The 16,315-nt window shown below is 36.3% G+C and overlaps 1 protein-coding gene across 12 annotated transcripts in view; it reads right to left on the bottom strand.

Moving 5' to 3' along the window:
* NUBPL (NUBP iron-sulfur cluster assembly factor, mitochondrial) overlaps positions 1-16,315 on the bottom strand; it is a 275,614-nt gene that overhangs the window by 17,777 nt on the left and 241,522 nt on the right. For all 12 annotated transcript variants that reach the window (XM_074393327.1, XM_074393328.1, XM_010334957.3 and 9 more), the window contains one exon: positions 14,972-15,057. In XM_074393327.1, the coding sequence (XP_074249428.1) occupies positions 14,972-15,057 (86 nt within the window). The remainder of the gene's footprint in view (positions 1-14,971; positions 15,058-16,315) is intronic.

Raw genomic sequence — 16,315 nt, 5'->3', positions numbered from 1 at the left:
ATATATGAAAGTCACTAATTTACAATGGAGACAATATAGTACTGCATGTTAATTGGATATCCATATATAAAATACAAATCTTAACCTCCTGCCTCATTCCATACACAAAAATTAATTCCAGGAGGACTGTAGAGCTATTTATGAGAGGTAAATAATAATGCTTTTAGACAAAAATAGGCAAATATAATAATGCTGCAGGCAGGTAGGCAGATATTTTTCCAGCAGGACACAAAGAAGCAATAAACACAAATGAAATTATTTAAATTAAATTGGAGTACATTAAAATTTAAAAATTAATCAAAAGATATTATTAAGAGAGTGAAAGGGCAAACTATAGAGTGGGAGATAGTATATACAATACACATACATGACAAAGGACTTTTACCCATAATATATAAAGAACTCCTGGAAATCAATAAGGAGAAGTCAGATAATACAATAAAGAAATGGGCAAGAGACTTAACAGACATTCCACAACAGAGGATATTCAAAGTACACTTATGCTTGAGACTAGATTAGAAAAGAAATATCAGTATGACTAAAACAAAAAAAATTATATCAAATATTTGTGACAGTGCATAATGAGTAAGATTCATTGTTTCAGTTGAGTGGAAATGGGTACAATCATTCTAAAAAACTGTCTGGCAGTATCTACATAAACTGATATATGTTTATACTACAGCACAGCAATTCTACTCCCAGTTATGTAACAACAGAAACATAAACAAAACAGTCACTAAAAGACAGGTACAACAATGTTGATAACAACACTAATCATAATAGTCAAAAATGGAAAACTACTCAAGTGTCCACCAACAATAAAATGGGAAAATTGTGATATATTCAGACAACGGAATGCTACAGAGCAATGACAATAAAAGAACTATAGCAACAATCAGCGGTATGAGTGAATCTCACAAACATAATTTTAAGCAAAATAAACCAGACATACAAAAGTATAACACTGTATTATTCTGCTTGTAAAAATTTCAAAAACAAGCAAAACTAATCCATAGTGTTGTAATTTGGGTTCCATTTTGGGGTAGTGACTGGAAGGTGGCATAGGCAGGGGTTTTGGGGTGCTGGTAATGTTCTACTTCTTATTTTGAAATTTTATATTGTTTGACTAACATTTCCCCAATCCCTGCTCCCTAGCCCCTGGTAACCACCATTCTACTCTCTACCTCTATAATACAACTTTTTTAGATTCCACATATAAGGGAGCTGATGAAGTATTAGTCTTTCTGTAACCGGCTTATTCTACTTTATGTACTGTCCTCCAGGTTCATCCATGTTGTTACAGGATTTCTTTCTTTTTAAAGGCCAAATAGCATTCCATTGTTTGTGTGTATGTGTGTGTGTGTGTATACACATTTTTTAAATCCATTCATCTGTTGACTGATTCCATATCTTGGCTATTGTGAATAGTGCTGCAATAAACATGGGAGTGCAGATCTCTCTTTGGTAGACTGATTTCAGTTCCTTTGGATATATTCCCAGCAATGGGACTGTGGGATCATATGGTAGTTGTATAGCTAATTTTTTAAGAAACATTCATACTACTTTCCTTAATGGCTGTATTAGTTTATATTTCCACTCAAAGTGCAAGGGTTCCCTTTTCTCCACATCCCCACCAACACTTTTACCTTTTTGATAATAGCTATCCTAACAGGTATGAAGGGATATCTCATTGTGGTTTTCATTTGCATTTACCTGATGATTAGTGATACTAGCATTTTTTCATATAGCTGTTGCCCATTTGTATGTTTTCTTTTGAGAAATGTCTACTCAGATTCTTTGCCCATTTAAAAAATCAGGTTGTTTTCTTGCTATTGGGTTGAGTTCCTCATATATTTTGCATATTAACTCCTTATGTATGTTTTACAAATATTTTCCCTCATTCTGTAAGTAGTCTCTTCACTTTGTTGACTGTTTTCCTGGCTGTTTGGAGGCTTTTTAGTTTGGTATAATCCCATTTGTCTGTTTTTGCTATTTTGCTATTTTGTCTATCCAGAAAAATCACTGCCCAGACCAATGCCATAGAGCTTCTCCTCTAGGTTTTCTTCCAGTAGTTTTATAGTTTCAGGTCTTACATGTAAGTCTTTATTGCATTTTGGGTTGGTTTTTATACATGGTGTGAAATATGCTAATTTCATTCTTCTGCATGTGGACACCCAGTTGTCCTAACACCATTTATTGAAGTGACTGTCCTTTCTCCATTGTTTGTTCTTGGCACCTCTGTCAAACATCAATTGACTGTAAATATGTGGATTTATTTCTGGGCTCTCTATTGTTCTATTTCTGGAATACAAACAATGGATATGTTCACTTTGTAAAAATTATTGAGCTATGATTTGTGCCCTTTTATGTAAGTATGTCACACTTCAATGAAAAGTTTGCTTCTAAAAACGTGGTCATGAGAAGAATGGTAATAAAGCAATAAGAACAAAAAACCAAAACAATAACATATTAGGTGTCTTGTGAAGTTGCCTATAAAAACAACCATCTGTTTTTAAATAGAAAATATTCTACAAAACCAAAAAAAGCAGTAAAATTAAGATGAGTTCCTTGGGAGGAATAATCTCCTATTCTTCCTAATTAGCACTCCAATAAAAGTCCTGAAATAAAGTCTAACTCCATAGAAGCTCTAAAATGGTGGGGCTATATACCCACAATGTCCAACAGGGTAGCCATTAGTCAGTGTGTACTTAAAATGAGTACTTGAAATGTGGCTAGTCTGACTTAAGATGTGTTGTAAGTATAAAATACACCCTGAGTATTGAAGACTTAGTATAAGTTAAAAAAATGTAAAATATCTGAATAATTTTTAAAGTTTTCAAGTTATTTTTAAGCGTTTACATCAAAGTATACCAGGAACACACAAAAAAGTACTGAAGTTTAAAGCAAAATGGATTCACCAAAATGTATGTTACCAAGCCCCTGTAAATAAAGTGTTGCCAGCATCCCAGAAGTCTCCCTATATACCTTCCAAACACTTTCCAAAAGGTATTCACTAACCTGCCAACACCATAAATTTTGTGTTGTTTTGAGTTTGATACTAATTGAATCATGTAATTTTGTGTGTGTGTCCAAGTGATTCACCCAGCTAAACTATGTACCTGTAATTTACTTTGATTGAGTCTTAAGATTTTATAATGACTATACCACAAATATTCATTCTCCTGTTGTGTATCATTTGGGTTGTTTCCAGATTTTGGCCTCTGTAAACAATGCTTCTGTGAATGTTTTTGTACATGTCTCTCTCTGTCTCTCTCTGTCTCTCTCTCTCTCTCTTTTTTTTTTTTTTTTTTTTTTTTGCTGGGTATTAGGTTATATGTATTTAACTTAATACATTAAAGAAGCGAAGGTTTCCAAATAAAGTTCTATCAACTTATACTATCACCAGAAATGTATGAGAATTCCAGCCCTTCCACAGCCTGGACCTTTGGTACCATCAGTCTTTTTAAATTTTAGCAAGTATTGCGCTGGTTTTTTCAACTGTCAATTTGTTTATACTAGGAACTATATTACTTAGACTCTCCCCTACATAGTTCCTGGTTAAAGTTTGCCAAAAGTAAAGTGGCAGGAGATCTGGAAGGTGAAAATGAAGGCTTAGGCATTACACACTATTGGTTTCCTTTGTTCAGAGGTGGTGAAAGGAAGATTTAGGGGTGCAGTTGCATTCCAGTTTGTCCTCATTCTTTTGGAGTCTGTGCCCACCTATCTCTTCCACCATGGTTTTAATTTACATTGCCATAATTATTAATAAAGTTGACTATATATTTTATATTTTTTTGGTCATTTATATATCCTCTTCCACAAAGTGCCTGTTCAGGTCTCTTGCATATTTTTTCAATGAATTATATGTTTTCTTCCCCTTATTAAATTATATGAATTCCTAGCGTTTTTCAAATACAATTCCTTCGTTGGTTGACCCTCAATAATTTTTATGTGAATTTCATGTTAAAATGATAATATTTTGAATATACTGTGGTACATGTATTATTGAAATTAACTTCATCTCTTTTTTTTAACTATTTAAAATATGGCTATTAAAAAAAAACTTTAAGACTACATTTGGGTTCATATTTCCATGGTTTATATTTCCATTGGACAGTGCAGCCCCAGACAACTAAAGCCTAACTGCAGAACCTATTTTGTTAGTTCTCCTATCTAATTTTTTAAGGTTCTAAAGATGCACAAAAATATTTTATTAGGTTCTGTGATTTATAATGAATTTTTGGGTTTTTTTTTTGAAACAGGGTCTCACTTTGTTGCTCAGGTTGGAATGCAGTAGCGTGATCACGGCTCACTGAAGCCTCAAACAACTGCAACTCCTGGGTGGGCTCAGGTGATCTTCCTGACTCAGCCTCCTTACTACAGATGCATGCTAGCACACTCAGCTAATTTTTTATTTTTTGTGGAGACAAGGTCTTGCTATGTTGTCAAGGCTGGTCTTTAACTCCTGGCTTCAAACAATCCTCCCACCTCAGCCTCTGCACCTGGCCTATTATGAATATTCTTAAAAACTGAACATAAATAAAACACTTTAAAATAAACACAAGACTACCGTTTTATAAAAATACACAAAACCACCAAGTTTCTGTGCTTTTAACTGAAATTACATCAGCCAAATGTGATAATCCTCTTTTATGGTTATCTCATTCTGTGCAGAACTCATACAACAGTTATATATATAACTCTGTGTGTGTCTCTCTATATGCATATACAGAGTGGTACAGTTATATCAATATATATAGATATACATACACTATATATTCTATCATTGATTTATTTAAGAAAGAAGTTAGTCATTAATTAACATATGCAAACTGTGGCAAACAATTCTTTCAAAACATAGGGTTAGCTGGGGGACAATTTAAAAGAAAGCCTTGGGTACTAAAAAGCTTAGAAACCACTGCTCAAGTTTACTTAACAGCAATCCTCCATTATCAATGAGTTTTGAATGCGGGCAACTAATGCAATAAGGAAGAACATTAGAATATCCATGTTGCAGTTTGTTCATTAGAAATTCTTCTCTATTAAAAGAGGAAATAATTCAAGTCCATTATGATGGCTTCCCCCACAAATAAGCCTTGTGAAATACTTGTGAATATTTCATACATTGTTAAGCTGTTTGTACTTATGTAGAGCTATTGTGTATATCCTTTAATAGCAGAAACATTAGAAAACAGATGCTTTGCTATTGCTTAATTTACATAATACCACTGAGATACAGCTGTAAGCATGCTCAATCATTTTTTAATGCCTCATCAAAGTGTAAGGTCCTTTTTTTCTTTTACCTCAGCTTCTTTTACTGAAAGAAAGCAAATACTACATGCCTGGCTACCATCAACCATCACAACCCTTTTGCATGTGATTCTTGCAGTATTCCAATCCATCACTGGTTCAGAAGGGCACTTCTTAACTTTTTAAAAATTGATTCTCTTGAAATATCAACATTGCTCTGAATATTGGAGTTTTGTGTCTAAATCTATTGAATTAAGGAGGCTCAAAAGGCTCCAATTTTAATTTTTTTTTTGGCATTTTAAACCCAGATACAGGTAATGAGAAACATTTTTAAGCTACTATATAATCCAATTTCTCCAGGTTATGATCAGGTTAAATGCTTGCTGGGTGGAACCTGTCACAAGCATTAAAAGTTATGGATGATTTAAGAAAAAGTGAGGAAGAAAAATTCATTGTTAAATAATGAATAATAATAACTGAAATTAATTTAGATTCATAAGTGCTTTTCGGTTGTTAGATTCAAACCAGTTTTTGGTATATTTCTTGAAGCACGTGCACGAATATCACCATTTTTAAAAATGAGATGGGTGTTCTTGTTTTCTCTTTGAGAAATAGTCATTTGACATGAAAAGAACAATGAACAGGGAGGCCTGTGTCCATGCTCCTCTCAGGGACCAACTAAATAGCTGTGGGTCCATGAGGTGCAACTTAACTTCTCTATGCCTTGAATTGCTACTATTTATAATTTTTTTTGTTTTTTTGTTTTTTGGAGACAGAGTCTTCCTTTGTGCCCAGGCTGGAGTGTAGTGGGGCAATCTCAGCTCACTGCAACCTCCGCCTCTCAGGTTCAAGTGATTCTCCTGCCTCAGCCTCCTGAGAAGCTGGGATTATAGGCACCCACCACCACACTTGACTAATTTTTGTATTTTTAGTAGAGACAGGATTTCACCATGTTCATCAGGCTGCTCTCGAACTCCTGACCTCATGATCCACCCACCTTGCCTTCCCAAAGTGCTGGAATTACAGGCATGAGTCACCATGCCTGACCTATGCCTTGAATTCTTCATCTTGAAAAAGAGGATTTATAATGATCTATAATGTCTACCACTATAACAATAACATTCAGAGCTACCCTTTACAGTACCGTGTGATAAGGTTATACTAAGTACTGTCATTGTAATCATGCTTCACTGCCATGATGACCAATGAGATGGGTATTATCATCCCTATATCATGGAAGGAAACACTGAAGCTAAATTATTTGCTCAAGGTCACATAGTAGATGACAAAGTCAAAATTCAAACTACCTTAGTGACTGTTTTGTATAAGGAAGTCACTAAACAAGATGACAATTAAATAGGCTAGAGACTTTTGTGCATGGAATTAAGTGGCCTAAAATAATAATAAGTCAATAAAGTTGAGCAATATAGCATAGTAATTAAGAGCACAGTTACAGGGCAGGCCTGATTTCAGCCATCCTTACCACTCAGTGCTGCAGTCAAGTCTTATGCTTCATCCCCTTCTCCTAGATCCTGGACATGGAACTCCCCTTCCCCATATCACCCACATGATACCTCCTTGACTGTCAGCAGAACCTATGGCTCCTTAACTCCTCCCCATTTTTCAATCCACCAGTTTCTTCTGGCTTATCTAGCTTAACCATCAGAACCCCAATAATAAGTAAATTTAATGAAGAACCCTCTTACACCCTAGAATCTGTCACCCTGTGATAGTCCATGATGTCCAGAGTATTAAACCTCAACTCTAGAGTATCCACAGAAACTGCAGTTAAGAATAAGGGCTCTGGAAAGCAGACTTCTTGGGATCAGAGCCCAGATGCCCCACTAAATACATAGATATTCTTGTGTAAGTTATTTAACCTTTCTGAACCACATTTCCTCATGTGCAAAATGGGGGAAATGGTGTTCTGTATCTCACAAAGTTGTGAGCGATGAGTTTAATTCATGTAAATCACATAAAACAGCATTCTAGTTCAAAGCACACACAGATTTCTAAGAGAGCCTAGAGAAAGACACAAATGAGTATATATCTCTAGCCTCTGAGATTTAATTATGGCTGAGATGCAGAATGCTATCCAGTCTTATAAAGGTAATAAATTTTTCTCAGTTTTCTAAGAAGACAATATAATTTCTAAGAAGACAACATAATCCTTAACCTTTACAAATAAATACTAAAAAGTTCCATACCGCAGTAGGATTGTCTGTTTTTTGTTTTTAGCAGAAAAAATAAACCACAGGAAAGGTAAAATTTCTCTCTCTTTTATAAAACAAATATTTTTAAGACTAAAACAGTTATATAATTTTCAGAATTATTTATTAGGAAATAAATCCATTCAGTGATCGACATTAGAATTTAATCTATACATTTGTTTCTAGGTCAAATGTGGTATAGACTGCTAGCTGCTCACCAAAATTCATGATCTCATCTCCCCTGGCACACAACTAACTTACATTTCTTGGGCCCCTTAAGAAATGTGACATGTGCTCATGTGGCTGAATTTTAGCTAGTAGAATGGGCGTAGATGTGTACCACATCCAGGTCTGGCCCATAAAAATCTCCAAGGTAGGTATATGCCTCTGTATTCTCTTTCCTTGTGGCTGGCTAGAATGAAGATGGCTCCTAATGTAATTTTGGAAGTTAACAATTGAAAATGACAGAGGCTCCAACAGTCTGATAAGACTGCACTGAAGAAGGCTACTCTGCTCACCTGTTCATCTACTATAATAGTACTGTTATATAAGCAAGAAAGAAACTTCCATTGTATTTGTATCATTATATATTTTGGGATCTACTTGTAACAGCAATTAGCCTTCCTTAAATAATGTAAATTTCAAATAATGCAGAATTTTAGACTCAAAATAATATAGCAACTTAACAAATCTATATGAAGATAACGTAAATGCTCAATCAAAATACTCAAGGAATAAAGATATCTCAAAGAACAGTAGTTTTAAAAATTCTAATTAAATTTCTTCTTTGTTTGGGACAAGGTCTCACTCTAACATTCAGCTGGAGTGTACTGGCATGATTGCAGTTCACTGCAGCCTAAACCTTCCAGGCTCAAGCAATCCTTCCACCTCAGCCTCCTAAGTAGCTGGGACTACAGTTGCATGCCACCATACTAGGCTAATTTTTTATTTTTTTGTAGAGACAGGGATCTTCCTATGTTGCTTACTCCTAGCCTCAAGCGATCCTCCTGCCTCAGTCTCACAAAGTGATAGGATTACAGGCATGAGCCACCACACCCAGCCCTAAATTCTTATTAGCAAATAAAGAGATTAGTCAAAACACTGAGGTCAAATACATAAAAATCTGTAAATTCATAACATTCTAAAAAATCATTATATAACATTATATCAACTTTGAGTGCTTAGACTGCCAAAAACTGTACTTAAGCCATTTATATACATTATCTTGTTTATTTCTCATCTCAACCTCCTGAGGAAAATACTACTACAATTCCCAAATGATGACTGAGAAAACTAAGGCATAGAATCAATAACTCAGGTCATACAGTTACAAAGTGGCAGAGCTGGGATCTACAATTCAAACTACTCAGCTCACACTCTTCACTACTATGCAAAAATGCCTCTGCAAGTAGTTTCCTATCATTCAAAAAATTATAAGAAAATGTGGAAAGCAATTTAATTTGAAACCACAAAAGAATATTAAAAATACAGTTCTCTAAGTGGTAACAAAAATCTGTATTTAAGAGATTTTTTAAAAAGAGTATTTCTCTTATCAGTATCTTTGCCAGTTTCTTCCTTGACAAACACTATTAAATCACAACTCTCATAGAGAAGAAGGGCAGAGATTTGTGACTGAAATCCAACCTCTTATTTCTAGTTTGTTGTCAACCTGAACTAAAAATCAGCTCCTGGTAGATTAATGGCGGTATAACTCAAAATTCTTTTGACTTCTGCCTTTTTTGTTCTAACTCTTCTACCCTATACAATTGATTCCCAAAATTGTCAATTCTTCCTTCAAAATGTCAATTACATTCATTTCTCCTTCCGCTTTCACTGGCATTATTCTAAATCAGCCCCTTACTGCCTATCACCTATACTATGTTTTTCCAACCTTTTAAACTGTCTCACTGATAAAAGAAATATTTTACATCTTGACTACATGGAAGAAAGCTACTCTGCTCACCTGTTCATCTACTATAATAGTATTATTACAGGAGCAAGAAACACACAATACAAACACACAGAGAATATGTGTGTTTCTACTTGAGACCAAATCTTTTTTTTTTTTTTTCTTTTTTTTGAGACCAAATCTTTATGAAGTAAGACTCTCTTCCTAAGAGCAATTTACTCTGACATGGTTTAAACATTTTTGGTTACATCTCTTACTGTGCTGATTTCATGATCTGTTGGTGGGTCACGACCTGCAGCGTGAATAACTTTGATCATTGCAAATGTTCACTTACTTCCTCCATGTTTCCTGGCTCCTATTCTTTTTATTCATCTCCACCAGATTAAATCTTTGTTAAATTCTATCCTAATGATGTCTACTTCCCATTCAGAATTCTTTACGAACTCCTCTTATAATCTTAAGAAGAAAGTACAAATTCCTTAGCCTACTGTTTAAGGCTCTACCAAATCTGGCAATACACCAATACGTACTACCTCAACTACAGACAAACTGAACAATCCTGAATACAACTTGTGTATTCCTGATTCTTTGCAGACTGAATTCTGTCCCTCCCTAGTCCCTAGATATGCCTATGAAAATCCTACTCCACTCATTCACTCAGTATATATTTAGTGAGAAACTACATCTTCCAGGCACAGAGGGAGAGACAGGTGGTCCCTGTACTCACAGAGTGTATAGTATAGTATAGTATAGTATAGTATAGTATAGTATAGTATAGTATGCAAATATTAAAGTACTGACAAATGAAAAAAACAGTTACAAAAGGAGTAATAGAGTATAACTGGATCACAAAATAAAAAGAGCTCATAAAAGGGTTAGGGTGGGCTGAGCGAGGTGGCTTATGCCAGCACTTTGGGAGGCCGAGGTGGGTGAATGATTGCTTGAGGTCAGGAGTTCGGGACCACCCTGGTCAACATGATAAAACCAAGTCACTACTAAAATACAAAAATGAGCCTGGTGAAATGTGTCTATAATCCCAGCTACTAGGGAGGCTGAGGCAGGAGAATTGCTTGAACCCAGGAGGCAGAGATTGCAATGAGCTGAGACTGCACCACTGCACTCCAGCCTGGGCAACTACGTGAGACTCCATCTGAAAACAACAACAAAAACAAAAACAAAAACGGGGGTGGTTAGGGCAACTCTCCCCGAGAAGAGACTTTTGTTTAATCTAAGTACCAAAGTACAAAAAGGAGTTAACAGGTGAAAAGTGAGGTTAAAATGTTCTCCGGTAGGGAAAGAATATGGTAAGGCTTCCGAAGCAAGAACTGGTGTGTGGAAACTCTGAAGAAGTAGAAGACCAGTTCAGCTGTGGCACAGAGAAAGCAAAGCAGAGTAGCCTGTGAGCAGGGATAAGGGGAATAGCAGACATGGATGGCATTACATCCCAGATCAAAGTATCCTGCCTGCTATATGCCAGGTAACTATGCATTTAAGAATGTTTAAGGCATGTTTTCTTGCCATCCAAGAACTTGCATTCTTCTGTGAAGACTGACAGGTAAACCTGTAGTGGAATAAGAACCAAACTAAACATATGTGTAACCAGATCAGAGACAGGAGTAATAACTTTTCCTGGCATACTGAAAGAAGCATTCTAGAGGAAATAATGTCTAAGCAGAGGTATTAAAAATGAATACATGGGTTCCCTAAATTGGCTGTGGCTTATCAGGCAAAGGACCAGGATGTGTAAAATTACAGGGACATGAAAAAAATAATCACGGCTTTTCCATAAAGTCATCCTTGATAGCCTGGAAGAAAAAGTGTTTTTATACTTCTCAGAATTGAGGGCATCAAAATAGTTAGTCTACAGGATGATAAAGTACTTGAAGAAAAAGGCTTCATTTTTCCTTATTTTTTCCTAAACCACTAATGGAAGTTTATTATAGCACTTTGCTTATAGAAGACACTAAATATCAGTAAATACAGATGTGTGGAATAAATAATCACATTTGTTGAATTAAAAGTAACTAAGTGATCCCTTATGTGCCACAGGAGTAAGAGAATAAATGTACATTTACTTTCAGTAGCTGGGAAAGAGATTATCAAAGAAGGAAGGACGATATAGTGAAATCCCTTTGACACCAGAAGTTCAAATAGTAGAAGAGGGCTCCAAGTTGAGGTGCCTGGGACTCTCATGTATAAGGAGGCAACAAAAATGAGTGAGAATAACATAACACATAAATTACTCATTGTTTAAAATGTGTAAGACCGAAAAGTTTTATTTTGTTAAAAAATGGTCTACCTACAAATAATGAGATAGTTAAGGATTTGGTATAGTTGTTATCATTTTAGGCAGAGAACAGATAATTTAATAGCTCATCTCTTCTCATATCTAAGGCCTTGAGTTTTAAGAAATCATTTAAATTAACTTCAAAATGTTCTTGCAGACATTATAAACTCTGTCCATACTGATGAATTCCAATGACATCATTGTTTCCATGGTAACTAATGCACTTCAAATGGGGAAAAAGCAGAGAGCAAGACTAAAAACCAAGGGGAAGAAATGAAATAAAGTGGTATAAACAAAGCATAACATCTTTTTGGTATTTACAAAACACTTACTAATTTCAAAGCTTTACCATTACTTAGGCTTTGAGGCTCATAGGGGCCAGAGGAATCTCAAAGGTCATCAAATCCACTTCCCACTCATAGTCAAGACCTTTACAATGTAGCTGAATCAAGACTGCCCAATTGTTCACAGAGTTTATTGCTGGTAATTTCTTACTCATTTACTTGCAAACATTACTGAATACCTAACTTGTTCTGCAGGTTTAAGAGATGATTAAGACCTTCTATCTCTTTTAAAAAATATTGGTAGTTTAGAAGGAAAATAATTCAAATGTAGGATGAAAAAAAGAGAGGGCTATAATAAAGATACAGGGAGATATCCAAAAGGCCAGAGGAAGTAAGTATAAATCCCAACTTGGAAAAATTTCACAGTTCCAGTGACTTTCATTTTCACTCCCACTAAGTCCCACAAACCCAAGGCAACATCCTGGACCTGTCAGGACCCAGAACTGCTCTAACTTGGCAAACTTACATGCTAAGATCAACTTTCTCATCCCAAACAGCTCTTTTACCCTCTAACTGATCCCTGAAGTAGTCCTCTGAGCCTTATGCAGTCTATCAGCCTTCACTTGGAATACCTCCTCATACTCTCTTGCTAATATCCTCAACGTTTATCTTTCAGTGGCATCCACCTAGCAACAGCCTAACCTGGACTTGGTGACCATCCCTCTTCCTCTCTGTTATGTTCCATAGCATTATCTGTCCAACCCTCTGCCTTAGAATCTAGAAAAAAATCTGTCAGAACAGTATGAGATTAAGTATCCAGGTCTACATACAGTTATACAGGTTTACTTAAGGACTGAAAGATAATATATTCTGAATTTGGCAACTATAGATTAGACTCCTAACTAGCAAAGTCCACATAGGACTTGCTCCATAGCCATAGTCACCTCAAATGACAGTGTCTGTTGAAATGGTCTTTTGATACACAAAGTGATAATTTACAGGGGGTAAAATTTTAAAGAGGTCTTGCTCCTGCTCTGTTTAGAATTTTTTCCTCAAGAAATTCATGTTTTTTGGGTAAGCTAGACATATACCTCAGCTCTAGTCTTACAGAATGAGAAGTTAAACATTCACTTACGTGCAAACAGAATGGCTATTATCCTAACTTTGGAGTGATCTGAACAGACAATTGGCCCTATTATCTAATTTCTGTCAGAAAGAAAGATTATAGATTACTTGTTAATGTCATAATTTTTGGTAGATAACCATCTCTCTAACTTTTTGCTGACCTATATTTAAAATCCCATATAATAAGAAACCTAATTTAGTTATCTGGATAGGCATTACTTGTGTCTAGTTTGTCTAAGAAGGCATAATACAAAGTAACATTGCTCAAATTAGGTGCTTTAGAGAGAGTTTTCTGTGTGAGGCAGGCATTTGGTTATCATTGTTTTAATTCAAATTCTTAAAGTTTATAACATAGAACACTGGCCCTAAACTACTTGCTGATGACAATCATAAACCCCCTAGTGCAGGCATCCCCAAACTTTTTACACAGAGGGCCAGTTCACTGTCCCTCAGACCGTTGGAGGGCCACCACATACTGTGCTCCTCTCACTGATCACCAATGAAAGAGGTGCCCCTTCCTGAAGTGCGGTGGGGGGCGGGGGGGGGTGCTGGATTAATGGCCTCAGGGGGCTGTATGCGGCCCGCAGGCTGTAGTTTGGGGACTCTTGCCCTAGTGAAAAACCCTCAGACCACCTGGAAGGTAAATATACAGGCACCTTCCTTATCAGCCTCCTTGATTTCCACAAGAACATGTCAATCCAACCCAGAGTTCTGTGGCTTGCCAATGCTCACAGCACTGTGCTAACTGGCAAAGCAGAAGAGGTACTTGAGATAAATCACCTCAACCACTCTACTACACTATTTTATACTTTTCGAAAGCCCTCTGAGAGATAAACATTTATGAACACTTCCCTTCAAGTCCATTCATTCAAATACATTATTGGTTCTTATCCTGTGTCCTGGTCACTACAGAATCTGATTAAAGTTACAATTCTTTCCATACCAAAACAAATACACTTAGGCATACAATTTAGGGGTAGGGGAGGTGAGAGAGAAAAATCATGAGACTCCTGAAGCTAAGCTACAAACTGAAGTTTAAAAAGCTCTGATGTATATGCTCTAAAATCTGTTTTTGAATTAATAAGCAAGGCCGCTAGCTAGCTACACAGAAGCATCATGTTGGCACTGTACTGAAATGTTTGTTTTAAATTGTACTCCAGCACAATTCCACCTGCTTTTGTTGAGGCACAGTAGAAGAATCCTCAATTTACTGTAAAGAAGGTGACGAGTGTGTTCATTACATACACAGGTTCTTCTTTCTAAGAACCTAGGGAAGATATTTCTCTCTGTTCTCAGCTCTGTCTCTCTTGAGCATCCAGTTCTTTGTTTTTGTTAACTTTGTAGAAATGCAGTTTTATAATGGTACTATATTTCTTTTCCTTTGGCTGCTAGAAAAGTCATGGTACACCCCTAGCATGTATTTAAGTTCCTTAATAGCACACAATTTGTTTACTGACTTCACTTCTGACCCCATCTAATTTTAATTATTTTGTCTAATTTTATTGTACTTTTAAGTAAGTTGAACTGTAGGAAGCAGAAGGAAGAAAGTAATCTTTTTTCATCTGTTTCCCCATAAGTGATCTATTCAAGTCTGTCTATCTAAATAATTTCCTAAAACACTTCTGTAATTGTTTTTCGTCAGTGAGAGCTGCAATTATGAGAGAAGTAGTACTTCTACAGAAAACACTTACCTAAAGGATGTTTTAGAATTCTTCGGGATTAATATAATATGTAGACATGTTTGCACCTATAAGTGTGTTTTTAAAGTAACCATAAATATGAACTAGGACATTCATAAAGCCTTCTGCACAGGACTAAATTACGACTTCAACTGTATTTTTCAAGGACTTGCTTCTTCAGTTGGAAGAGTTTTATATTTTTCAACAGTGAAGTTGTAAATGCTTACAGGCACATGGACTTTGCGAAACATCTCAGCACCCTTGTGTGCATCCATCAATGCAATATCCTGGGGCGTGGAGACAATCACAGCACCTAACCAAAAGATAAACAAAATGCTATTATCTTTTAATTCTTATGGAGAGATTACTTCCAACATTATGTTATTTATATGTGCAAATAGTCTACTACAGTAACTATTTAGGTCATTCATATAAATTTCATATAATGAATGAGAAAGACAAGAAAATATCTACTTTGTTTTGCCTACCTTTGAATCCTCACTTCTATAATCACAACTGGGCTGGGCATAGTGGCTCACACCTCTAATCCTAACACTTTGGGAGGCTGAGGTGGGCAGACCATTTGGGGCCAGGAGCTCGAGACCAGCCTGGTTAACATGGTGAAAACCTGTCTCTACTAAAAATACAAAAATTAGCCAGGTGTGATGGTCCACATCTGTAATCCCAGTTACTTGGGAGGCTGAGGCAGGAGAATTGCTTGAACCCGGGAGGTGGAGGTTGCAGTGAGTCAAGATTGCGCCACTGCACTCCAGCCAGAGTGGCAGAGCAAGACTCTGTCTCAAAAATAAAATAAAATAAAATAAAATAAAATAAAATAAAATAAAATAAAATCACAATTCAGTGATCAGTGATTCAGGATCTTAAGTCTATTAGTGGGACTTTCTTCCCATTCAGACAATGTGCAAGTTACACAGATGCATAAGGTAGGTCTTACTTTCAAGTTAACAGTCCAATAACCAGGCACGGTGGTATGTGCCTGTAATCCCATCTACTTGGGAGGCTGAGGCAGAGGGACCACTTAAGCCCTGGAGTCCAAGACCAGCCTGGGCAATATAGTGAGACCTCAACTCAAAGAAAAAGGAAGAAGAAGGAGAAGGAGAGGAAGAAGAAGGAGAAGGAGAGAAAGAAGGTGAAGAAAAGGGAGGGAGGGGAGGGAGGGAAGGAAGGGAGGGAGGGGGGAAAAGGGAGAGAAGAGGAGAGAAGGGGAGAGAGAAAAATAAAGGAAGGAAAGAAAGAAGGAATGAAGGAAAGAAAGAAAAGAAAAAACAAAAAGAAAGAGAGAAGCAGCAGTGGTGGCGGAAATATAAGAAGTGGAGGTGGTTGTTAATAGTCTACTTGGGAGACCGAAAAATTAAGCATTACAATACAATATGCTAAAAAAGAGAAGGAGGAGGAAAAAAAGAATGAGGAGATGGAGAAAAAAGGAGGAGGAGAACGAAGAAGAGCAGGAGGAGGAAGAAGAATTTGTTAATATTCTACTTGGGAGACTGAAAAATTAAGGATTACAATACAATATGCTAAGCATTATAACAGAGGTGCGCAGACGGTAT

This window comes from Saimiri boliviensis, chromosome 2 (assembly GCF_048565385.1).
Source record: "Saimiri boliviensis isolate mSaiBol1 chromosome 2, mSaiBol1.pri, whole genome shotgun sequence".
In the NCBI taxonomy this organism is placed as follows: domain Eukaryota; kingdom Metazoa; phylum Chordata; class Mammalia; order Primates; family Cebidae; genus Saimiri; species Saimiri boliviensis.
Note: the sequence above shows the minus strand (reverse complement) of the source record. Positions and strands in the feature narration are given on the sequence as shown.